A 24,242-nucleotide genomic window follows, 5' to 3' on the forward strand; every position below is an offset into this window, starting at 1 on the left:
ATAGATGATAAAACTGAGGCGTAGAGAGTTAAATAACTCATACAAAATAACTAATAAGTGTGAAGCCAGGGTTCAAACTCTAAACTCTGATTCCCTCCATCCCCCATTGATTTAATTACATTCTTTCTTTAAAACTTAGCTCAAAGCACATGCCCCACTTAAGGCATTTGCTGACTCTCCAGCTTACACTCAAGTCACTAAACTTCTATTATGGAGTTTTCAACTCTGATTGTTGGCTTTTTCTCCTACTGCCTCAGAGAGTTGTATGTCTTCAGCTTGAGGGCAAGAACTATATCATTCTTCTCTTTACCACTAATAAAAATGTACTGAGCTCCCACTGTGTCTAGACACTGAGGTTTTACTGTGATAAAACACTCGCGGGGTCTTCAAATATTTTTAGTCTTTTGGGACCATATCTTTCCTCAATTAACAAACATTGAGCTCTGTGGCAGGTACGGTGTAAGCTGCATGAGGGCTGGGATTTTGAAAAACCTTTTCATTTAGGTAGAGAAGGGATTTTTGTTTCTTTGCCTCGCTGCTCTCTTTCCAGTACCTAGAACGTAGTAGGTGCTCAATAAAATGACTTAGTGTATGATTGAATGAATGCAGATACAAAGATTCTATTTCTCCAGTCTTACAGTGGTTCACAGTAGGCACTCAATAATTAGTGACCAATTAGGTAGGCTACTTTATTGAAAACCCCCAAAGATAGGTCAGCAATCGAAAGTTAAGAGCGGAGGGCGCGTCTGACACGAATTTGGCTCCCGGAGCATGCGCAGTCCTCACAAAAGGTGACGAGCAAAAATTGCGGAGCGTGATTGCGTAGGCGCTGATTCTGATTGGCTACTGCTCGAGCGCGAGGGGTCGTGCCTACTCGTCGCCAAGTAAACAGGGAAGGTAGGGGCGGGGCCAAAGAGGCACAGCGACCTGGTTGGCCAGGCGGGGGTTGGGGGTGTTGTGGATTGGTCCCGGCCGGGAGTTCAGCTGTGTGCTGCGCGCCGGGTCCCGGAGCCGGCGGCCTGAGGGATGGACGAGACGAGCCCACTAGTGTCCCCCGAGCGGGCTCAACCGCCCGACTACACCTTTCCGTCCGGCTCGGGCGCTCACTTTCCGCAGGTGCCGGGGGGCGCGATCCGAGTGGCGGCGGCGGCGGCCGGTCCGATCCCTTCTCCGCCGGGCTCGCCAGGCCATGACCGGGAGCGGCAGCCACTGCTGGATCGGGCCCGGGGTGCGGCGGCCCAGGGTCAAACCCAAACCGTGGCGGCTCAGGCCCAAGCCCTGGCCGCCCAGGCCGCGGCAGCTGCGCACGCCGCGCAGGCCCACCGGGAGCGGAACGAGTTTCCGGAGGACCCCGAGTTCGAGGCGGTGGTGCGACAGGCCGAGGTGGCCATCGAGCGCTGCATCTTCCCGGAGCGTATCTACCAAGGCTCCAGCGGAAGCTACTTCGTCAAGGACCCTCAGGGGGTGAGAGCGGGCTGGTGACCGCGGCCGCCGGCTGCGGGGTCGGTGGGCCTGTCCAGGGGAGTTTGGGGCTTCTCACAGCCAGAGAGAGAAGGGAGGCTGAAAGAAAGGCTGCAGAGGGGAGAAACTTTACAGTGCCGAGCCCCTTGGCAGGGTTTTGGAGTGCCACTGAGGACTGGAGATGGAGAAGCTCTGCGGAATGAAGAAATAAATCAGAACCTATTTGGTGGGGGAGGAGTGAGCGAAAAATGAAAAGAGGAAATTGACCAGATACAGGCGAGGGGCCCAGCGGTGTGGTGGGGCAATCTGCTTCTGGACAGAGAAGCGCCGGGAGTTGCAGCTTTCTAGTAGGTGCTGTAAAATCACAGAGACTGCTATTCGGCCATTACCCTGCAGATTTACAGGTTTGAGGTTTGGGCCCGTTTTTCTCTCTTTTGGGACCAAACCAGCGTTGTCGCTGTTAATTGAGGAGGACGTGTAACCCATCAGGAACTCTTGAGGGTTCAATTCCAGCCTTCTGTGCTTGGGGATGTCTCCTGCCACGTTCCCAACTCTTATTGGCAGACGGTGGTGATAGAGTGGGTGGAATCACCAGTTTTCATCTGTCTTAGTTATTGCTCACTTCTTTTGGGAAGTGCAAAATTTTTTATGGTTCCTCAAGCTTAGAATGGAGTTTTAGGATCACAGGACTGTCAGCTGCCTTTTAAAATTTTTTAAATTTATCTTTATTGTTGAAAATATTACAGATGTTCTCTTTTTGTCAACTGCCTTTTTACTTTTATTTCTCTCCCTGGACTATCATAGTTTGGTTTTCAGCTAAGGCAAAGTGTTTGCTGACCTTTATTTTGTCCCTTGAATTTGTATAAAGGGGGAAGGGGATGGGATGGGGCATGGAGTGATCAGGACAGCTGAGAGATGGCCTTTATTTTTTTAACATGAGAAAAACAAATTTGACTTCCTAGGCTACGAGAGCCCCATAAACATATGAGATCCAAAGGCAGTCAGGCAATTTTTTTATGCCATCTCAGCTAAAGGATGTGGGCTAAGGCTTCAAAGGGGAGGAGGGCAATTCACGGGGAAGTTAAGAAGAGCAGGTGTTTGCTCATCAGATATTTTTCCTGATATATAGGTAAGTCAGATAAAAAAAAATTCTATCTGGTAGTAGCTCTTTTTCTGGGCCAGGCCTCCTATCTAAGTTTTTTTAGGCAGTTAAGGGAGAGGTGAAAGTTTTTCCTGAGTCAGCTAGGTCTTGATTGCCTTTAGCTCAAACAATCCACATGCAAAAGTGGCACATTTTTGGGTAGCATAAGCTGCTCCCCTTTAGTCCTACCTTTGAAACTTCCCCAAGAAGTCCAGCTCAAGAAGCTGAGTTGGTAGATTGCGCCATTGTATTGAACCATCTCTTAGACTTGAGAATTCGTCAGTTAAACAGTTGTCTCATTTCAGGAGCCCATACAAATAATAGGCCTCAAAGTTAGGCCTATTATTATACAGTAAGTTATTTAATAAGAGGCAGTTTTATGGAAACAAAAGAAAAACAAAGGTTAATGATTGGAATAGACTATAATCTAATTTTCTGAGTTCTGAAGGCAGCCAGCTGAGATTTCTAGATGTCCAGCTTGAAGCAGCTAGAGTGAGGGCAGGCAGTGGCAATCTGATAGATTTTCCTGGTTTGCAGTTTGAATGTCTGGTCATCTTTCAGAGTGACCTACCTTTATTCTTTTGAGAACTGCAGAGGTGTCATTGGAATATTAGTGGGTCAAAAAATATCAAGTCTTTGCCTAACTAGTTTAGCTCAGCAGTTGAGCATCGACCTATGATCCAGGAGATCATGGTTTGATTCCTCGACTGGGTGTATGCCTATGTTGCAGGCTCGATCCCCTGAGGGGTGGGGGTGGGGGTGGGGAATGCAGAAGGCGGCAGATCAACGACTCTCGCTCATCATTGATGTTTCTCTCTCTCTCCCCCCCCCTTTCTCTCTCTGAAATAAAAAAATATGTATTAAAAAAAAAATCAAGTCTTCTCTGCCAAAGTTCTCAGATGGGCCAGAATGGTTTATTGGAAAAATATGTCATTGTTATACTTATTAGAATGATGGGTGTTAAGGCTCTTTCAAAATTTCCCTGCATCTCTCCTATGTGATCTCTTTAAATGGGTGATGTGCTATTTTGATAGGAGTGCTGAGTGGCCAGGATGGGCTGTGACTCGTAGCTCTTGGTTAGGTTCATTGAATGATCTAGTTATTCTCCCAGATGTTGTCATCCCTGAATTATCATCAAGAACCAGAGAGCAAATCTGCCATCAACTCAATTAACATACACTAAGTTGGGGAAAGCTTTGAGAGTAATAGGAATTTCCAAGTCCCTCAAATAAGGGAACAGTGAGTTAAATGGAAAGGTCAAAGGGGAACCATCACTTCTAGAAGAAAAGAGAGCTGGGACTTCTGAGATTTAAATGTTAGCAATATGCTTTCATCTTTTTTTTTGAGGAACCAGAATGACACCTAAGATATGAGTGGTTTTTATTTTAGCTTGTTGACTATCTTTGCTAGGTACAGGAGCAGGAGGGAATGTTTTGTTTTTCTGTCATAACACTGTTACAGCTCTGTTGGAAGTGCCTCAGATCAGCTGAGAAGTGATCAGGTGTTCTGACGGGTGGGCGTAATATGATCTCTCAATTCTACCTGGCAGATAAAGGACTACTACCTCTCAGTATATAGGCCACAGAGAATGACAGACTATGGGTATGTTTCTTGGTGATTTGTGGGATCCCAGTTTTTATAATTCTCTGGCCACTGTCCTTTCTTAGAGGGGATGTTGAAACACATATGCCCTGACAAAACTTAATAATGTAACCACCCTGCTCCCACTGAGGAGAATGTGGTTTAGAGCAGAGGACCACTTCCTAAATCCTGTGGTGTGTCAGTGAGGCCCACAGGCTCACTGTAGTTGGTCTAGTCACCTTTGGTGCTGCTCCAAATGTGTTTATTTTACTTGACAAATACTTAGATAGCACTTCTTATATGCCAGGTACTGTCTTAAATGCTTTACAATTAATAACTCACTGAATTCTAATAACACCTTCAGAGGTAGGTACTGTTATTATCCCCACAGATGACGATTCCAAGGCACACAGTATAAGTAATTGTCCCAGGTTGCACAGCTAGTAAGTGGGATGCAGGATACAGACCCATGAGAACTGGCTCTAGAGTTCATACTGCTAAACTCTGTTGCCTCAGAGTTAGTCATTCATCTGAATTCCTGATTTATCTTTTCAGCTACTACTTTGGTTAGGATTAAATTTGTGTGTGACAGAAAATGTAAAATAATAATGACTGGAATAAAAGTATATGTAATTCTCATAAAAGAAGTCTAGCTCGGCCGGCGTGGATCAGCAGTTGAGCACTGACCTATGATCCAGGAGATCGAGGTTCAATTCCAGGTCAGGGCACATGCCTGGTTGTGAGCTCAATCCACAATAGAGGTAGTGCAGGAGGCGGCCAATCAGTGACTCTCTCTCATCATTGATGTTTCTCTCTCTCTCCCTCTCCCTCTCTCTAAAATCAATAAAGATATATATGTATTTTAAAAGGCTATATAGGACACTCAGGGCTGGCATGGCATTTAACTTTATCAGGGAGGCAAACTTCTTCCATCCAGATGATCAGCCATCCTTAGCATGTGGCTTCCACTTCACGATACAGGATGGCTAGTCAAACTGCAGACATCTTATCTGCTTTTCAGCTGGTTGGAAGAAGAAAAGGGAGAGGGAACATATGCCCATTCCCTTTAAGGCATTTCCTAGAAGTTACCCCAGACTCTTCTTATATCCATTTTCCTGAACTTAGCTGCAGCAGTGTCTGGGAACTACTCTTTCTTTTGCCCCTCTAAAAGTCAGGAGTCCTGTGCCCAAGGAAGAAAGAGGAACAGATTAGGGGAACTTTTGGAACTAAACAGTCCAAAAGTTTTTTGAAGATAACAGTCCTGACTTCGTTTCTCAATTTAGGGTGGTTTCTCCCTCAGGGCGTGCAAGTGGGGACATGGAACAGTAAGATGGAAAATGCTACATCAGAAGTAATGGTAGAGAGTACTCCTATTACCCTCCTCAGTTACATCCTTGCACTTCAAGTCTCATACTCAAACACCTACAAAAGTATTTTTTGAGCATTTTCTGTTTTGTGAGGCCATCAATACTAGATGTTCATATTGCCAAGAATCATAGAATAGCATGTGATTCACTAATTTATTGAGAAGATCTAAGTGGGATAGCACACCTGAAAGCCCCTGGCATGGTTCCTGCTTAGTCAGAATGTTTTGTGTTTAAGTTATATGCCCATTCACTTCTGGATTAGGCTTTCTTGGATGCATTAGCATTGAGCAAGGCAAAAGTCATATGATTTTGAGAAGATGCTTTTGTGACCGTTGAGAATAGTAATCCATTAGATAGATAATCCTAATTGCTTCACAATTTTATAGATACTGCTCACATGTTTTAGGAATTTGGCCTTATATCATAATTTTCAACCTTTTAAAAATACTTTATCCACCAAGAGTTCGTCATGAAATCAGTACAATACTTTTTCCATTTTTCAAATATAAAAGTATGTTGTACTATTGAATATGTATCTTCAAGAAACTCTGATGTCCTTATATTTGGTTGAGAACCACACTGATAGCCAAATAAAGAACCCAAATAGAATTAATTTTTTTTTAACTAAAATGTTAAGAGACAGTCAACTTTGATTATCAAATATAAATGTAGTTCTTGAGATTTTAAGTATTATCTACCATCTGTTACAGGCAGCTGTCCCAGGCCACAAGTTCTGATGGATGAGGCAGGTGGGTGGGGTCAAAGACATTGGTTAAGAAAGTAAATACAGGCTAAATCTCTCCACTATATTCTATTTGGATTCCATCTTCTTTCAGGGTCTCATATATTTGAAGTAACCCCTCTCTCTCTTTTGTAAGAGTTAATATGAAAATAAGGCTTCTCTATCTAAATAGCTAAGTAGGGGGGGGCTGTTCCCCCCAAACTCTAATATAGAATACAGCAGTTCTCAGAGTGTGACCTAAGAATCCCTAGGAGTTCATTTTGGGGTCCACAGGTCAAAACTATTTTCACAATAATTTTAAGACTTTGCCTTTTCCACTCTAATTTCCTTATAAGTGTACAGTGGAGATTTCCAGAGCCTAAATGATGTGTGATATTAAACAGATTTAATATTAAGGAAGATGTGAGGATCCAGTTGTCTTTTATAAGCCACATATTAGAGAGATGTGCAAAACTATAAAAATTGCCAATCTCATCACCAAAAATTGTTGTGTTTTTTTAAAATGTTTTTATTAATTTCAGAGAGAGGAAGAGGGGAGGGGGGAGAGAGAGAGAGAGAGAGAAAGAGAAAGAAATATCAATGATGAGCGAGCCATTCGTTGGCTGCCTCATGCACGCCCCCTAGTGGGGATTGAGCCTGCAACCCGGACATGTGCCCTGACCTGGAACTGAACCATGATCTTCTGGTTTGTGGGTCAATGCTCAACCAACTGAGCGCACCAGTTGGGCACTAAAAATTGTTTTTAAAAATATAGTTATTTTTTATAAGACATGTCACTTATACTAACATGTAGTGGGTTTATTTTTATTATTAACTGAATTCATAAATAGTTTTAACATTTCAGTTTTAACTTTTACTACAGCAAATACAGGTTTTACCCATATGAACAAAAGTTTTGGAGGATCCTTACTAAGTTTTAAGAGTTTAAAGGGATCTTGAGACCAAAAGTTTGAGAACCATCCACTTCATGTTTACCAAACTTTAAAAGAAAACTTATTAAAAGTTATTTCTGTATATTTCATGTGTAATATGAGTGATTGCTTGAACTCTTAGATTTTAGGTTCCTGGAGGAAAAAGCCTCTTTAGTATAGCATACTACCCTCTTCTTTGTGGCTGGTGGGTAGATAGAGGAAACCCTTTGGGTTCCATGTCCCAGTTATTGGTTGTGGATTCTGACACCAGCCACTTAATGTCCTCTTTCTTCCTTGTGCAGTTCTGTTTTTATCCCCAACTTTGTGGATTGCTGCTACTTAAGCTACCTGTGTCTCACCACCTTTGTTACAAGGGGATTAATAAGTGGGTGTTAAGGAAAGATATTTTTAAAAGATTGCTATCAAACTGAAGCTTTTTCCTAAATGTAATAAAGGAATTGAAAGTATATTATAGGAGAGGATGGTGAAAAAAATTAGGCAGTGATCATTTTCTCAACCAAATACTGCTGGGTGTCTTTCTAATTTAAGCGGTTTTCTGTGAATAAGGAGAATATTCTTAAATATTTCAGTAATATAGTTGATTATATGAAAAGATCATTAGCTTTGGAGATTAGGCCAGGGTGGTTTTATGTATCTCTCTAGGAAACCTGCAAAGTGCTCACACAAACTAGGTACTAAGCAAATGTTAACAGAATTGAATTGGACTGAGGCCTATACTTAGTCCTGAAAGGTACTTATCTCCCCTTCTGTCTAAATGTCCTTCAGTTCCTCCATCCTTCTTACCCTACCATTGCCTCATTTGTCTAGTCTAGAAATTATTATTTAATGAACCCCTTGTTGTACTGAGATAACCATGATTGCTAATGCTTTTAGAGTTGATGAGATGCTTTCTGATTCTCCTTATGGGGGAGGGAAACTGAGAGTTTGAAAGGTTAGTCCATACATGATGCTTGGCTGCACTCTTGGCTTTCAAGTTCTGCTTTCTTTAGCTGGGAGTCCTTAAGCCTCAGCCCTGGCATTTTTTAGTCTTGCTAGCAGTAGGAATGTCTTGTTCTCCCTTTGGGGGACCAGCTTGCTGAACTCCACGTTGTGCTTCAGTTGAATTGACTGTTGGGCCGTGGGACATGCCTCACATTATCCTGTGGTTCACTGCCGAGGTTCCAGAGAGTTACAGTAGACTCATCAGTCATCCTCTGAGTGGCGAGCTATTGTGTGATTCAGAGCCCAGGAGTCCAGGGAGCAGAGATGGAGAGGAAGATTGCTAACTTAGGCCTCTTGCCAGCCACTTTGAATAAGAATGTTATTCTGGCTTATGATATGAATATATGCATTATACTTTTTCCAGTGGATAAGTTTATCTTTAAGAATAAATTGATTCTTTTGAAAGGAGGAAGAGAATTCTGCATTTTTTTAGCCCTCTCATATCCTTACAAAGCTTCTTGAAGGAACTGGCCTCATGATTGACCAAATATTGTTGAAGACATGTGCCTAGCCAATTCCTAATATGAGTACTTTCTTAATGCAGGCAAATGGGTGTATGTTTTCTGCTGTGACCTGCCATTCAGGAAGTGATACCCACAGGAAAATGTCTTATGACCCAGACTAGCTCGAGTTAGTGGTGGGGTGAGGGGAGAGGGAGTCATATGATAAGAGGAGGCGTCACATGAATAGCATATTTACTTCTCTTTCTTTGAAATGCCCAATTTGGGGACTGCAGGGAATGAGAAAAATTAAAAAACAACCTCAGAGAGCTGACTGGCCTGGGGAAGAAATCTTCGGGAGGGAGGACCATAGTTTCCAGGTTGCAGCAGCATCCCCTGTTTCCAGGACCTTTGAGGATTAAGTTACTGTCTTCTAGAGAAGATGGATTTAATCTTTGTGGCCTCTCCTGTCCTGGTCTCTTGCCTATCAGAATGACTGAAGAAAACCCCATTCTAACAAGGTGACAGATTCTTTTTTACCTCTGTGGTTTTTCTTTTCTCTTGCTTTCTTATTTTTTGTCATTTCTAAACTTTTTATTGTAAGATGTCATTACACCTAAAGGGTAGGATAGTAAGGCTGACAGAGAAAATCAACCATCGATGATGAAATTTTCTTAACCTCATTTCATTATACTTTACTAATTTCATTTCAGTTGATAACTTTTTGAGTCTTTACATTGCTGCAGAACAGGAGTGTGTATGTATGTACCTTGGAAGTTGGGGTTTGATGGTGTTACAATCTGTTGTACTACATATACCAGAATTGGCACCTTCTTTGGCCACAGCCCTTTGTTTCAGTGGGTCTCTTAGGTGCATACATGAGCTGGTGTCTTCCCCTTATAAGTTGGGAGGAAGCCAGTGTCTGACTGTAAACAGAGGTTGTCTGCCCATGCCCTCTCACTGCTTTCTATATTCCTGCCGACCTGGTCTGTGAGCAACTTTAATAATCTTACATTTAATGTCCTCTTTTTCTTTTGTCTGTGTAGAAGATCACTGCTGTTTTCAAACCCAAGAATGAAGAGCCATATGGGCACCTTAATCCTAAGTGGACCAAGTGGCTGCAGAAGCTGTGCTGTCCCTGCTGCTTTGGCCGTGATTGCCTTGTCCTCAACCAGGGCTATCTCTCAGAGGCAGGGGCCAGCCTCGTGGACCAAAAACTGGAACTCAACATTGTACCCCGTACCAAGGTCAGTGACCTGTCTCCAGGGGCCTTACTGCTTGGCCAGAGTTTTCTTGGGCCTAATCCCTGCTACATGTTAGTGAGACCATTAGGTCCAGTGAGGGTGCTTTATGCCCTGAGTTTAGGGTTCTCAGCCGTTTTTTGCAGGGGTGTGAGTGTGGGGAGCTAGATTTAAACTCATTATTTGATCATTTGATGAAAGTTATCCTGAGAAGGATACACATAAAATTTTTGCATACAATTTCAGGAAGTTTACCAACCCCCTGGTGCACATTTATGGGCTCCCTGCATCTTTGGATCCCAGATAATCTCAAGTTGGTTAAAACCTAGCGACTTTTGTGGCTTACTCTCTTAGATTTTCAAACCATTTCAGGATTTAGATACTGCCTAGAATCGACTAGCTGATGTTAGCTAAGCACTTATGAAAGGTCTGGCAGAGGGGACTAGAATGGGCTGAGGGTTAGAGTAAAGATCTGGCCTGAACCCCTATAGGGAACTGACATGGAATTCTCCTCCCTCATCTTTATGCTATGGAATTCTGGTACTTGTCTAAACATAACAAAATTGGTGTCCCAGGAGGCAAATCCACACTTAGAATGGATTTGCACACACATTGTATGTGGTATAGACTTTCTATGTGGTATAGACTTAGTTGAGGTTCTAATGAAGGGTCTGGATCATACCTCCTCAGCCCCCAAAATTGCTTAAATACAGAATTAATTGCGTACAATATCAGGAAATAGTAAATTTCCTGAGGCCAGGTTAAGAACCCCTGTACACATATTTGCAATTATTGTTTTGCATATAATTTCAGTAGATGGTTCATAGACCAGTTGAAGTCCATTAACCCAGTAGGAACCATGCCTCTAGATTAAAAACCCCTGCTTGAAGTTTTCTTCACAGGTTTAGTTAGCTGACTCTGTGGGCAAAGAGACTGATCAGGAGACAGTCTGATCAGCTTCCCCTCAAACCTGTTTTTCTGTTTTCCCAGGATATTTTATTTCATTTTATTTTAGAGGGGGGAGAGGGAAGACAGAGAGAAACATCAATGTGAGAGAGATACATTTATCGGTTGCCTCCCTTACACACCCCGACTAGAGATCGAACCTGCAACCTAGGTATGTGCCCTGACCAGGAATCAAACCTTGACCGTCTGGTGTATAGGACAATACTCCAACCAACTGAGCCACACTGGCCAGGGCTTCCCAGGGTATTTTAGAGAAAATGTGCTTGTTGTGGATATTTAATTGTGTGTGCTCCTTTGCCACCAAACTCCAAACAATAAGCCAACTAGTTTGTAAGTCTAGAAGTCAGGGACCATTTCTTGAAATACCCTTCTCCCAGTCTCAGCACCTCCCAAAGTACTATACTTATAGTAAGCATTCGGTAAAGACGAGCTGAATTGGTGAATAAAATCCAATGATGAGAAACAGTACCAGAAATCCCCTAACTTAAGGTGTCGGAGAGCCTGGCCTTGCACAGCCCATTCCTTCCCTTCAGGCTTCAGTCCTCTGTGTGTGCATATAGTTAAACAGCACACTCTGACCATCTTATATAATAATGCTCCTATGATCCCCTGCCTAACCTGAAATCCTTCTACTATAGTCCCCTCCTAAACTCTAGAAACTCTTTTAAATACTCCTTGTTCATTACTCTAATTTCCTTTCTTCACTAGGTAAATAGCAGAGGGCCCTCAGCCCTGTGCCTGCTTGCTTGCCTATTTCTGGAGTGCGGTACCTGAGAAGCAGAGGGCTTAAGTTTGAATTCTGGCTTTGCAGCTGTTTAGTGGGTGACCCTTAGGAAAGTCACTTAAGAGCCTCTCCCACCCCCATGCTCAGTTTCATCACTATAAAAATAGGGATATAAATAGTTGCTACTTTATAGGGTGGCTGTTAAGATTACACAAGATAATCCATGTAAAACACATAGCCCAGTACCTGGCACAATGTAAACACTCCATACATCTTAGCCTGTGGTATTTTTATGACTATTCTAATCATTAATGTCACCCCCTCCCCCCAATCCCGTTCTTCTCCATCTCTGGTCTTCCTCTTTCCCTATTAGAGAACCTTAATGAGGCCTAAGGAACTTTTGCATCAAAAAGTCAGCAACGACAAAAACACTTGTCTTCTCTGAGACTGAGATGAGACAGAACTTTGTAAGCTGAACAGACAGCTGCTGGAGAGAGTAAGAGGGAGCATCTCCACCCCCACCCCCACCTCCCCATCCTGTGATAGGATTCTATCCAGTTGATCAAAGCATCTGTCACTAAGGAAATGGGGCTCATGTTGCAATGGACCCTCAAATAGTAAGGCTCTAATTCTCACTTGGTTGCTGTCTCTGCTCTCTGTTTCTGTAAGGTTTCATGTTATCATGGTTTCATTAGTTATAGGGAAAAGGGGGGCTGTTAAAAAGAGTGATTGAAAATAAATCTGATGTGGGAAAAAGTGGTTTATGGCCTGAGAGAGCCAGGGTTTTACCATGGAAACAGGTAAGATAGAATAGTCTTAGGAAAGCCCTTTTTCCTCTTTATTCCTGTGCCTGAGTTTCCTGATTTGTAAGGCAGAGAGTGCCATCCTACAATACCTTGCACATACATTTTAGGTACTCCTTTAACACTGGATGATGTGTTAAAGGAGGGAGGGAGGGAAGTATTTTGCCCCTTTCTATCTCTATCTTTCATGGGCAAAATAATTAGTAATTTGTAATGAATTTTACAAGACATAGGAAAAGAATTTTCTTATAAATTTGATTTCACATATTTATATGCAAAAATCCACTTACTGTGGTCTCTGAAAGAAGCTTATAACTCATTCATTCACTTAATATTTTTGAGTACGTGCCAGGTACTATGTTAGATACTGGGAATGCTAATGTGAATAAAATGTTCTCTTCCTCCCTAATTTCATTAGTCTTAAGAGAGATGTTAGATATACATATAGATGATCACAAGACAATGTGATAAGTGTTACAGTAGGTGTACATATGGATTATGGATTATAGTGATATCATCACAATTTGACGATCAAGTATAATATTGATGGCCTGTTAAAGTTGTTTTTTTTTGAATAGGCAATGCATGCATCTAGTGCTAAAATCAGAAGGCACAAGATAGTAAACAGAGAAGAGTAATTCAGCTTCCCTCCCACCCGTCTTCCAGCCACTGAATTTACTTTCTCAGAGACAGCTGCTATTACTAGTTTCTTGTGTAATATTCCAGATATAGTTTGTATAAATATGAGTATAAATAACAATTCACTAAAAATTAAAACCAACTTTAATGTTTATTTTTTGAATGTGAATAATCACATATCATACAAAATTCAAAAGGAAATAAAGGGCATAGAGTAAATTGCAATTTGTTTTTATTTGGAAAGAAAACAGGCATTGGGCCATCTTCTCCTACAGGAGGTAGCTGTATTAGTCAGTGTAATTCATGCCAGCTGCTATAACAACTCCTGAATCACAGTGGTTTAATATAGGAGTTTATTTCTTGCTCACATCATAGGTGCATGCCAGTTAGGCAGCTGTCTTAGATCCCATGTCATTCCATGTAGTGACAAGTGTCCTCCTGTGATGTGGCTCTGCTATCTCACAGCTCTTCATTTCCAGCTGCAGAGATTGGGGAATGTGATACAGATCATGGGAGATTTTAGGGGCCAGACCTGGAAGTAGTGTACATACATCACTTTGTCAACATTCCATTGGCCCAAACTAGTCATATACTCTATCTTAGCTGCTAGGAATGCTGAGAAATGTATTCTTTCTGTGTGTCCTAGAAGAGGAACAGTATTGGTAAGTATTAAGCTATTCTCTGCCGTAGTGGGATAGTTCCTTAAACTTGACTCTAACCTAGGTATCTCTTCTCTTTCCACTATAGGTAGTACATCTGGCCAGTGAGACCTTCAACTATAGTGCCATTGACCGAGTGAAGTCCAGGGGCAAGCGGCTTGCACTAGAGAAAGTGCCAAAAGTTGGGCAGCGGTTTAACCGCATCGGGCTACCACCAAAGGTATAGACTACATTTATGTGATTTGAAGCAGGGTGCCTATAGACTCACATATGGACATGTGAACAGCCTGCCCTGAGGCTCCTGTCTTCCTCATTTCTATCAAGGGGCTAAGACTCTAATTTTCTCACTTTACTGCTCTTGACCATTTGAGTGGGCTTCTTGAACTTGGATGGGCAGTCATCGTCACAACCCTTTTCTCCTGTAATTGCAAGGAAATGAAGAAGCAAACATCGTGAAAACGTTTTCCTCCTCTGATATAAAATCCACAAGGCCTTAGTGGGTCCCTGGCTTACTCTTGGGATCTTTGAACTTGGGCTGTACCTCTTTCTTGGTTGCAGGTTGGTTCATTCCAGCTCTTTGTTGAAGGCTATAAAGATGCAGACTACTGGCTACGGCGTTTTGAAGCAGAACCTCTCCCTGAGAACACTAACCGGCAACTACTGCTGCAGTTTGAGCGGTTGGTGGTGCTGGATTACATTATTCGCAACACTGGTGAGCAGCTGTGATGGTCCTCTGCCCTGCGCCAGACTGGTGAGGCACAGGGGGAGGCCTGGAGCCACACCGGCCAGGGCCTTAATCATTCTTATAGCAGCAAGACCTATCACAGAACAGTTTTGTTAAAATCTCCAAAGTCTTCAAGAGATTTTAGAATATTTTATCCATAATTATAGTTGTTCTTAGTAGAGTGATTGGTCCACGTGTCCAAAATACCTAGTCCACCATGAAAATGAAAGTTGCTCCTGTTTCTTGTTGTTGTTTTATTTTTTGCTAACTTTATATTTCTGTTCACAGATCGTGGCAATGACAACTGGCTGATTAAATATGACTGTCCAATGGATAGTTCTAGCTCTCGGGTAAGAGGTTAATCTGTATCTTGAAGAAGAGGATGAGGTGCAGTATATGCATCCAGGAGAATTAGGGTAGTACATGTATTTAGAAGGGATAGGTTAATGTTTGGTAGCGTTTTCTACTGTCTGGTTTTTTAAGGAATGTGCTATTAAATGATGTTAATGCAAATGGAATGAAGAAAAGTTCAAGTAAATTTGGGACATACTTTATGCCTTTCACATTGCTTAGTAGCATAGCAAAGTTCTGAGGAGTTAATGAACCTGTTTAATTTTGATTGGCCCAGCGATTTCTAAACTGTTTTGACCATGGAACACTTTTTTCACAACAGACCACAGTTCCAAAGAACATCAGCTTAGAGAAAGCTGCTTAGTTTTCTTTATTCTCTCATTCTTCCCCTGGTTCAACACATTTATCTATCCTGCATATTTAAAAATTCATGGGAAGGTTACCTGGAGAAGGAGAGAGTGAGGTGGTTTTGTATTCCTCGTAATGTTTTTTCTTCCAGCTTTATTGAGATAACAGTAGCAAGCATTGTGTAAGTTTCAGGTGTACAGTATGATGATTTGATACATTATATTGTGAAATGTTTACCACAATTAGGTTAGTTAACACATCCTCATAGTGTTTTCACTTCTTTAATAGTCATTCTCAAATTTTGTACATCAGAATTACCTGAAGAACTTATTAAAAATAGTACAGATTCTTTAAGCCTTTCCCCCATTATGGTGGGTGAAACTCAGGATTCTATACTTTGAATAAGGTATCCCAGGGGATTCTGGTATAGGTGTCCTGGACCCACATTCCCTGTTCCTGTGATGTGCCTGTGAGCCTGAAGCATGGGGCCAAGCAGATAGTCATGAGTGTGTCTGATGTGGGCTGTCACAGGTAGCCTGCCCCACTCTGCATTCAGCTCCTGTCCTTTTCCTTTTTATGAGTCGCTGAAGCAGGGAACAGACTTGTGCACGAGCGACCAGTTGTTATCTTTCATGGTTCTGTTATCTCACTGGAAAAATGTCACCACCACTGAAGTGTCATTTGAGTCAAGGTCCACACAGAAGGACTTTGATCAACTGATACTGATTGTTTTTCTTTTTTTCATACCCTCAGGAATCTAATCGCCTTTCCCTAGGAGGAATGGCTTATAGTTATTTGTTATTGTCATTTCCCTTCTTACCAACGACTGTGGAAACTCTTGGGATAGTGTACCTTTTCTAAGATGAAAAAGGGACTCTGAGAACCCTAAACAAGCTAAGTTCAGGTAACAGTGTGGAAACCAGCTCAGAGGTTGACTATGGATTGGTGCCTGAGGATGATAAGATGGGATGCTTTGCTACTACTTTACAGGGCCTGAGGCACGTGGGACCCTAAGTATTTAGTCTTTCCTTGCTCTTTAGGACACAGACTGGGTAGTGGTGAAGGAGCCTGTTATCAAGGTGGCTGCCATTGACAATGGGTTGGCTTTCCCCCTGAAGCATCCTGACTCCTGGAGGGCATGTAAGTCTCAAGATCACTGTCTGGTCTGGCTCTTGCTAGGTCTGTTTTTCTGTCTGTGCAAGGTAGATAATAATACCTGTATCATAGGATTGTTCTAAGAATTAATGAAATAATGTGGTTTTTGCACTTTAGCACAATGGCTGGCACATGGCAGCAACTCCATAATGTAAGCTAATATTATAATTTTTACCTTATATTATTGCCATTAGAAGCATAGAGTTGAGTTTTCTCATCTCTGTTTTGCATTTTTCTCATTCTTTCTGAGGACTATCTTTTGTTGTTGTTGTTAATCCTCATCCAAGGATATTTTTTCCATTGATTTTTTTTTTTTTTTTTTTAATATATCTTTATTGATTTCAGAGAGAGGAAGGGAGAGGGAGAGAGAGAGATAGAAACATCAGTGATGAGTGAGTCATTGATTGGCTGCCTCCTGCATGCCCCTGACTGGGGATCGAGCCCGCAACACAGGCATGTGGCCTGACCAGAAATCGAACTGCGATCTCCTGGATCCTAGGTTGATGCTCAACCACTGAGCCATGCCCAGCTGGGCTCCATTGATTTTTTAGAGAGAGTGGAAGGGAGAAAGGGGGGGGCGGGGGAGAGGGAGAGAGAAAGAGAAACATTGATGTGAGAGAGACACATCGATGGGTTGCTTCCTACCTGCGTCCCAATGGGGGCCTGGGGTCAATTGAACCTGTAACCCAGGTTGTGCCCTTGACCGGGAATCAAACCCAGAACCCTTCAGTTCACTGGCCAATGCTCCAACTGCTGAGCCAGGGCAGGACTACTTTTTTAAAAATTTATTCTATTTGTGTTTAAATATAAACTTTTGTCAAGTGTTCTGTCTTTCTTGTTGACACCTGGAAGCCAACTCCTGCCACATTATAATTGAGAAACTTTTAGAAAGAAAGATATACAAGTAGGGGATAACTAGCCCCTTTGTAGTGCTAGTTTGTCTTTTCAGGAGTATCTCAGTGTCTTAGGGGTAAGTCATTGATTCTAGATAGGCTTGTGTCTTGGAAGATCATGTAATATCTAGGAAAGAGCACAAGCTCTGGGATTAGGCAAACCTAGGTTTGAATGGTAGTTCCTCTACTTACTGTATAACTTTTAGGGTTCACAACTCTTGTAACTTTTCTGTTGTATGTCAAGGAAGAGGGTGGACATAGATGGGCAGGGATTTTTTTTCAATACCAGCTTTGCTTTTGACCTTTCCTTTTTTCAGATCCTTTTTACTGGGCCTGGTTGCCCCAGGCAAAAGTCCCATTCTCTCAGGAGATCAAAGATCTGATTCTTCCAAAGATATCGGACCCTAACTTCGTCAAGGACTTGGAGGAGGACCTATATGAACTCTTCAAGGTTAGCCCTGGAAATGTCAGCCTTATAACCATATAGAAGAAGGAATTCTTAAAGGTTTTTCTAATTGGTCCTACTACAAGCCAAGAGAACATGGCTAACACTCTTCTGACCTGTTAACCAGTGAAGAGCAAGATTCCCACATGTGGATAGCAGGATCTAGTTTGGATTTGTTTGGGGGCGGAAATTGGCAGTTGTGATGAATCACACGGGTGGGTATCGTGTGGTTCGTGGCTGCGGTGTATCTGTAGAGCTCTCATTTTCAAATGGAGCACTGGAGCCTGGAGCTCTTTAGAGTTAATAATGAGACTCAGGACAAGATGCTTACTTGTTCTCTCTTTCCCCAACTGTGAAACAGAGTTCCTGGGGTGGTAGCTAACTTCACTAAACACTACAAGCCTTGTGTAGGTTTTCTTTATTAGCAAGTTTCTAATTGGTAGGAAAATGGGTTCTTCTGAGGGATTCATGCAGGTTCCCTCTCCTTATGCCCTTTGCAGAAGGATCCTGGTTTTGACAGAGGCCAGTTCCATAAGCAGATTGCTGTCATGCGGGGACAGGTAAGTGCAGGACATCTTAGTGTAATCCCTGGAATCTCTCTGGAAGAGTTATATGCTCTTGTTGAGTAAATATATAAAGATTGTATTTTACACTCTTTTTAGTCTATGTCCTACATATTTGTGATTCTGCATTAACACATGAGAGGAAAGGTAGCCCTCCCCAGTCTCCCACCTCCTCCAGGGTATCTGGTTGGTGATGTGCTTATTATATACTTACTTCTGTGCTAATTGCTGGATAGTTCGTTGGTAAATTTACCCAGTGACCCCTTGTGCTCCAGTTGCTCAAGGCAGACCATATGCCTTGGTGGTTAAGAGCTAGGCTCTGGAGTCAGACTGCTTTACCGTTTACATGCTCCATGGCTTTGGACAAGAGCCTGTGCTTCCTTGTTTATATAATGAGAGTAAGAATACTTTGCAGAGTTGGCTAGAGGATTACATGAGATAATAAGTATCAAGTATTTAGTAAAAACAATGCCTGGCACATGATAAGCACTCAGATACTGGCTATGGTTATAATTTTTGTTGTTATAGTTATGTCATATTATTTCCTCTCTTTCCACTTGACCTTCAAAGAGAGCTAAGGAAACCCTGGGGCATTATTGATCTTCCAAAGCACAGTAAAGAATATGCTTGAAAAGTTGTTTAAAAACTCTGTAGGACACTGACATTCTACTTATCACATTGAAGTCTTCTTAAAGAGAGCTGGGATGGCCTAGCAGTTAAGGGCACAAACTGGTCAGAGTTCCTGCATTTAAATTCTGGGTCTGCCATTTACTAGTCTTGGACAAGTTACTAAATTTCTTCATTTGTAATATGGGATTAATAACAGCATCTATCTCATAGGGTTAGTATGAAAGAAATTATTTAAAACAGAGTAGTGCCTGGCATATTGAAATACTCAATATGTGTGTTAGCTATTTTGAACACCATAAAGTTCAGTGAGCATCCGGCTCTCCCCAGCATGTAGGTGGCTAGTATGTTAGTCACATCCGTACTTGCTTACCAATCACACATCGAGGCAAAACAAGCCTCTCTGCCCTACAGAAATCTGCCATATTGCAGGAAAACGAGGTTCCAGCCCTCTGCCTACTGAAGCCCTAATCACAGAGTGGGCTGTGCAAGGGCCCTGAACTGAAGGGGAGGAGTGACGAACCCCAAGAGATGGACTTGAGTGGTGGTGGTTACTCACCATAAATAAAGGCTTCTCACTAGCAGCTGGATAATGAATTCAGGATCTGAGGTTTAAAGAGGTTATTTAAACCTCTTTAAATAACATTTTCAAATAATTCTTTACCATTATGTGCCTGCTATAAATTTCTCTTCAACTTTTTAATTTGAAAAATTTCAAACTTGAGTAAAGTTGAAAGAGTATGATCTTCTAGATTCACCAATTGTTACATTTAGTTAGCCACATTTGCTTTATCTCATATCTGTATATATTATCTATCTGAATAAAATCTATATATATCTATATTATTTATCTCTCTCTATATATATAGATTTTTTTTTGCCAAATCTTTTGAAAGCTGTAAGTTACTGACATTTTATGCCAAATGCTTCATTCATGAAAGGTGCTCCTAACCCAAAGAACCAGCGGAAGCACAGGAAGACCCAGCCAGGACAGGTTTAAAATCCTCCATCTTAAATTGGGCGATCTTTTGCACAATTCACTCCAATTCCATTTTAAGCTCCTGATCTTGTGCTCAAGGCCCTTTGAAGCAGTGTAGGATGCTGACGAGTACCAAAACATATAAATAAAAAAGGAATTAATTACTGGTAGGATCTACTTCCAACTTCTGACCTCTGTTCCAGGGGAATCTCTGCCTCTTTATGGGCAGCATTTATAGGCCAAGGGTATTTGGCTTAAGGGCTGTGTGTCTGTGTGATTTGAGGGTGCAGCCTAACTTATCCTACCATGTGTCTGTGGCCTAGATGTGAAAATCTTCAACATTTAGTGGTTTAGAGAAGGCTATCCTACCAAAGAACATAAATGGTGGTGATTCTAATTTTGACAAGGAAGAGAAAATGTGTCCCCATGGGCACGTATCTTTATTTTTATTTATTGATTTTGAGAGAGAGAGAGGAAAGGAGGGCTGGGGGGAGAGACCCCATAGGCACATATCTGAAAGATCTCTAAAATACAGACAAGAGTTGATAAGGAACTAAATGCAATGTGGATGCAATCCAGGATACAGAACTGGAAAAGCCAATTAAATCCAGAGTAAGTCTGGAGTTTGGTTCTAATGTTAATTTCCTAGTTTTGCTAAATATACCATGGTTATGTAAGATGTTAAAATTAGGAGAAACTGGATAAATCGTATACCGGAACTTTCTGTACTATCTTTGCAATTTTTCTGTTCATCTAAAATTATTCCAAAGTAAAAATTCTATTTAAATAAAAAGATGATGAAGAGACAGCATTAGAGAGAGAATCCAACTGAAATTTTGGCTTTTAAAAATACATATCTTTATAGGAAAATTAAAATAAGGATAAACAGTAATAAATAAAAATCGTCCGTAATCCCTTGACCCATATATAATCACCACCAACTTAGAGACTGTTTTTCTCTGAGGATAGGTAGATAGGAAGATAGGATTTTAGAAAATAAAGGTGAAGTCACATTATAATACTGGTTCCTTATCTCCTTTCTTTTTTACTCTAATAATATTGTAATCAGCTTTCCATGCCAATAAAATATCCTTTCTAGTTGTTTGTTTCTTATCCCTTAAATTACTAACTGATCCCATACTCTTGGGCATTTATATCATTTTCACTTTATAAACAGTACTTCATTGTATTGGTTAAAACTAAGTGTTCTGTGCATGTCCACTGTTGTTTCCTTAGTCCTAAAAATGGAAGTGCTGAGTCAGAGGGCCTGTTCACATTAAGCCTTTATTGTCCACTGGCCTTTCTGAAAGACTGTCTCACCATACAGCCCGATAGCCACGTCTCTGAACCTCTCCCCAACTCAGAGTCACCATCTTCGGTATCTTTTTTTAAAATGTTTTTTTTTAATTGACTTTTTTTTCTTCTTTTTTTAGAGAGAGGAAGGTAGAAGGGGAGAGTGAGAGAAAAACATCAGTTGGTTGCCTCCTGCACACACCCCAACCCGGGGATTGAACCCTGGGCATGTGCCCTGACTGGGAATCAAACCGGTGACCTTTCAGTGTACGGGACTACACTCACCCAACTGAGCCGCACTGACCAGGGCTCTTTTGTATCTTTTTTAACTGGACAGGCAAAATATAGGAGATATTTGTTGTAATTTTTATTTTTAAAATGACTAGAGAGGTTTCCATTTTCTATATATTTCCCACTTATATTCCTACTCTTATAAGTAGACTATTTGTACAATTTTCCATTAGCATGTTGTTTATTTTTTCATTGATTTATAGGAGTATTCTGTCTGCTAGTCTTCTTTCAGAGGCAGACCTAGTTGCCTAGGCCTTTCTTTAATTTATCTCATTTTTTCCACTGCAGATCCTAAATCTGACTCAGGCCTTGAAAGACAACAAGAGTCCCCTGCACCTGGTCCAGATGCCACCCGTGATTGTTGAGACGGCCCGTTCCCACCAGCGGTCTTCTAGCGAGTCCTACACACAGAGCTTTCAGAGTCGGAAGCCCTTCTTTTCGTGGTGGTAGCGCGAGAGGCAGAAAAGGGCGCATTGCCTGAGACTTGGGCTGGGAGGAAGCCTGGGGAGCGGGTTGCAGGAAAAGCCAGAGAAACCAATAGAGAGCAGTGCTCTTGAGAGCCCTCCCTCTCTGTTCACCAACCCCCTCAGGGCTTTCCTAAGCGCAGGGAGAAGCACAGAGGGACAGTGAGTGCTGGTGGGCTCTCCTGAGTGCTGAGGAAGGCTGCAGCTCCATGCAAGGAGTGCAGATGCCCGGGAAGGAGCATCTGCCTTCCAATATATCCTAAGGGCAGGCTGGGAAATTCCCTTTCCTCACTGACACCTTGCTCTGTTGCAATTCCTCATTATATTCTGCATCAGAAACAAACAAAACAAAAATTTAAATTATTAGCAAAACCCAGGCAGAATCCCAGATTCTTTCATATCAGAAACCTCGAATCCACACCTAGATTTGCATGGACCCAGACATTCAGGTGCCTCGAAGTTCCTCACTCCCATGGACCAAGGCAGCTGGGTGACTTGTGGTGCTGGGGCAGACAGAAGCCACACCTTTCCTTTGAGATTTTGCCAAGTCTTCTCCTCCTACCAGTGCAGTAGACTGACCAAAAGCCTCCAAATGCAATTTGTAAGGTGGGGGTACTTTTGCTCTAGACTTCCTAGCAATTTGGTATATGATCCTATAGATCAGCTCTGCTCTCTGCCCTCCTAGGGACCCAACCTCTCTAACGCAGGCCTGCAGCTTGCCTGTCACTCAGGAAAAGGCAAGAGGGAGGATATGGACTCCCCAGCATGGACAACTGATTTATGTAGCCTGAGTGTATGCTGGGATCTATAAGGGGTCGATGGGCAAACTTACCCCAGCCTTGCTTCCTGAGTCCTTGGCCCTAGCACAGGTGATAAACTCTTCCAGTCTTCTAATTTGTTCCTGTTATTTTAAATGTTCCTTTTCTCAACTCTTTGACTTAGTTCAGTTTGGGTTCTGGAGTGGGTCTCAGCTCCTAAGAGGACAGGATACTATGTCTTTGGCCGCCTTTTTATGCTACCACTGCTGCTTGGTGGAGGTAACAGGACTTGAATTCAGCCTCCTAATTGGTAGCTGCCCTTTGGTCCCTGACTTCTTGTTTCATGCCAGTTTTTCCATGGATTCTTAAGAAAGGTGGGGCCCAAAGGAGAGAGGCCTTCAAACTGTTCCCCAGTGCCTGTCCAGCTCAGTGCGCTTCCTGCTTCCATGTCTCTTTTCCCTCAGCTATCCCCTTGCCAGGTGTCCAAGCCCATTCTACACCAAAGCAAAGAATGGCCTCACGAGAGAGTAAAGAGGGTGCCATCTGTGGCTCAGGAGCAGCCCTATGCTACTGGACACCACGTTTCTGGAACCCTGCGATTGGTCAATCAGCCTTGGAAAAAAAACTATCTTGAAGGTTTGATAAACAACCAAAGAAAGGGAGCGAGGACTATGGCTTGTGCCCTCTGTTTGCCCAGCTCCCGCAATCCAGGAGGCAGAGTAGAGATGTACAGCCCTCTTGTCAGCTGGGCCAGGCTGCCCTTCCATTCCAGCCCCCAGGAGCCAGCTTATCTTGGGCTTCCATCCAGCTGAGGGGAAGAGCCTCTGGGAGCTGGATGTGCATGCCCTGAGGATGAAGGCACAGCTCCCCTGCTGGCCCCAGCCCTGACAATCCCAGTCAGCCAACCTGGAGACACTAGCCTTGGGGACCATGTTTGCAAGAATGTCTGCCCTCAGACCACAGGAGCAGCAGGGCTCCCAGAGGCTGGAAGGGGACCCAGGTGGTTTAGCTCTCCATATAGACATCTTTATACAAACATGTGGTAAAGCTCTCCACCTGGTCATCAAGAGAGCCTGAGGAGTCTAAAGAGGAACCTTATTGCTCCCTCAACCAAGCAGATCTGCACATAGCCCTCATCCAGACCAGCTCTGTGAGAAGGAAACTGGGCCAGTGTAAGAGGGGGCTGGTCCCAGTCCTGGCAAGTGAAAAGAGTGGGAGGGGCATCCCTTTCTGGCCTGTCTCTGTTCTCTTTGAAGCCTGTACTCAGGTTGCCTTGAATGTGGACTTTGGGAGAACCAGGGGCCCAGAGTGCCAGGGCAGGCTTCTGGGTGGCACTCATGGAATGGCCCAGCCCTCTGCCAGCCATAGGCCCTGTCCCCTAGTGTCAGGGAGTAGAGGCTGGGCTGTGAGAGTCCTGCTGCCTCTTATTGTACTTCTAATGCACTGTAGAAATTGTATGTAATATATTTAAATCAATGCAAATGTATGAATAACAAGTCCAGTTCTGACCTTTGTTGTTTAGTGTTTTTTGCTGGAAGGAAGACAAGGTAGAATGTAATTTTAAGGACAGAGAACCCTGCGTTTCCATGAGTTGCTAAGACATGGCTCCTGAGTCAATTTTCCTCTCTTAGGGGAAATCCAGATCCTCATTTCCAAAGTCTTAGTGCTCTGAAA

General features: G+C 42.6%; 1 protein-coding gene across 1 annotated transcript; it reads left to right on the forward strand.

The window, feature by feature from the left end:
- The first annotated feature begins 937 nt into the window (after nt 1-937).
- Nucleotides 938-24,077, forward strand: PI4K2A (phosphatidylinositol 4-kinase type 2 alpha). The gene is made up of 9 exons (XM_081157619.1): nt 938-1,464; nt 9,692-9,892; nt 13,766-13,897; nt 14,236-14,389; nt 14,690-14,751; nt 16,141-16,240; nt 17,466-17,599; nt 18,094-18,153; nt 21,635-24,077. The coding sequence occupies exons 1-9, from the start codon at nt 1,027-1,029 to the stop codon at nt 21,794-21,796; spliced, it is 1,443 nt and encodes a 480-aa protein (XP_081013745.1). The 5' UTR covers nt 938-1,026; the 3' UTR covers nt 21,797-24,077.
- Nucleotides 24,078-24,242: the final 165 nt, after the last annotated feature.

The sequence above is a fragment of the Miniopterus schreibersii genome (assembly GCF_964146895.1).
Source record: "Miniopterus schreibersii genome assembly, chromosome: 14".
In the NCBI taxonomy this organism is placed as follows: domain Eukaryota; kingdom Metazoa; phylum Chordata; class Mammalia; order Chiroptera; family Miniopteridae; genus Miniopterus; species Miniopterus schreibersii.

What these genes read in the sequence shown, in the direction of transcription:
- PI4K2A (XM_081157619.1), top strand. Translation starts at nt 1,027, where the DNA reads ATGGACGAGACGAGCCCACTAGTGTCCCCCGAGCGGGCTCAACCGCCC. An exon ending in TTACATTATTCGCAACACTG is followed by an intron (nt 14,390 to 14,689) that starts GTGAGCAGCTGT and finishes TTCTGTTCACAG; the next exon opens with ATCGTGGCAATGACAACTGG. An exon ending in TCCTGACTCCTGGAGGGCAT is followed by an intron (nt 16,241 to 17,465) that starts GTAAGTCTCAAG and finishes TCCTTTTTTCAG; the next exon opens with ATCCTTTTTACTGGGCCTGG.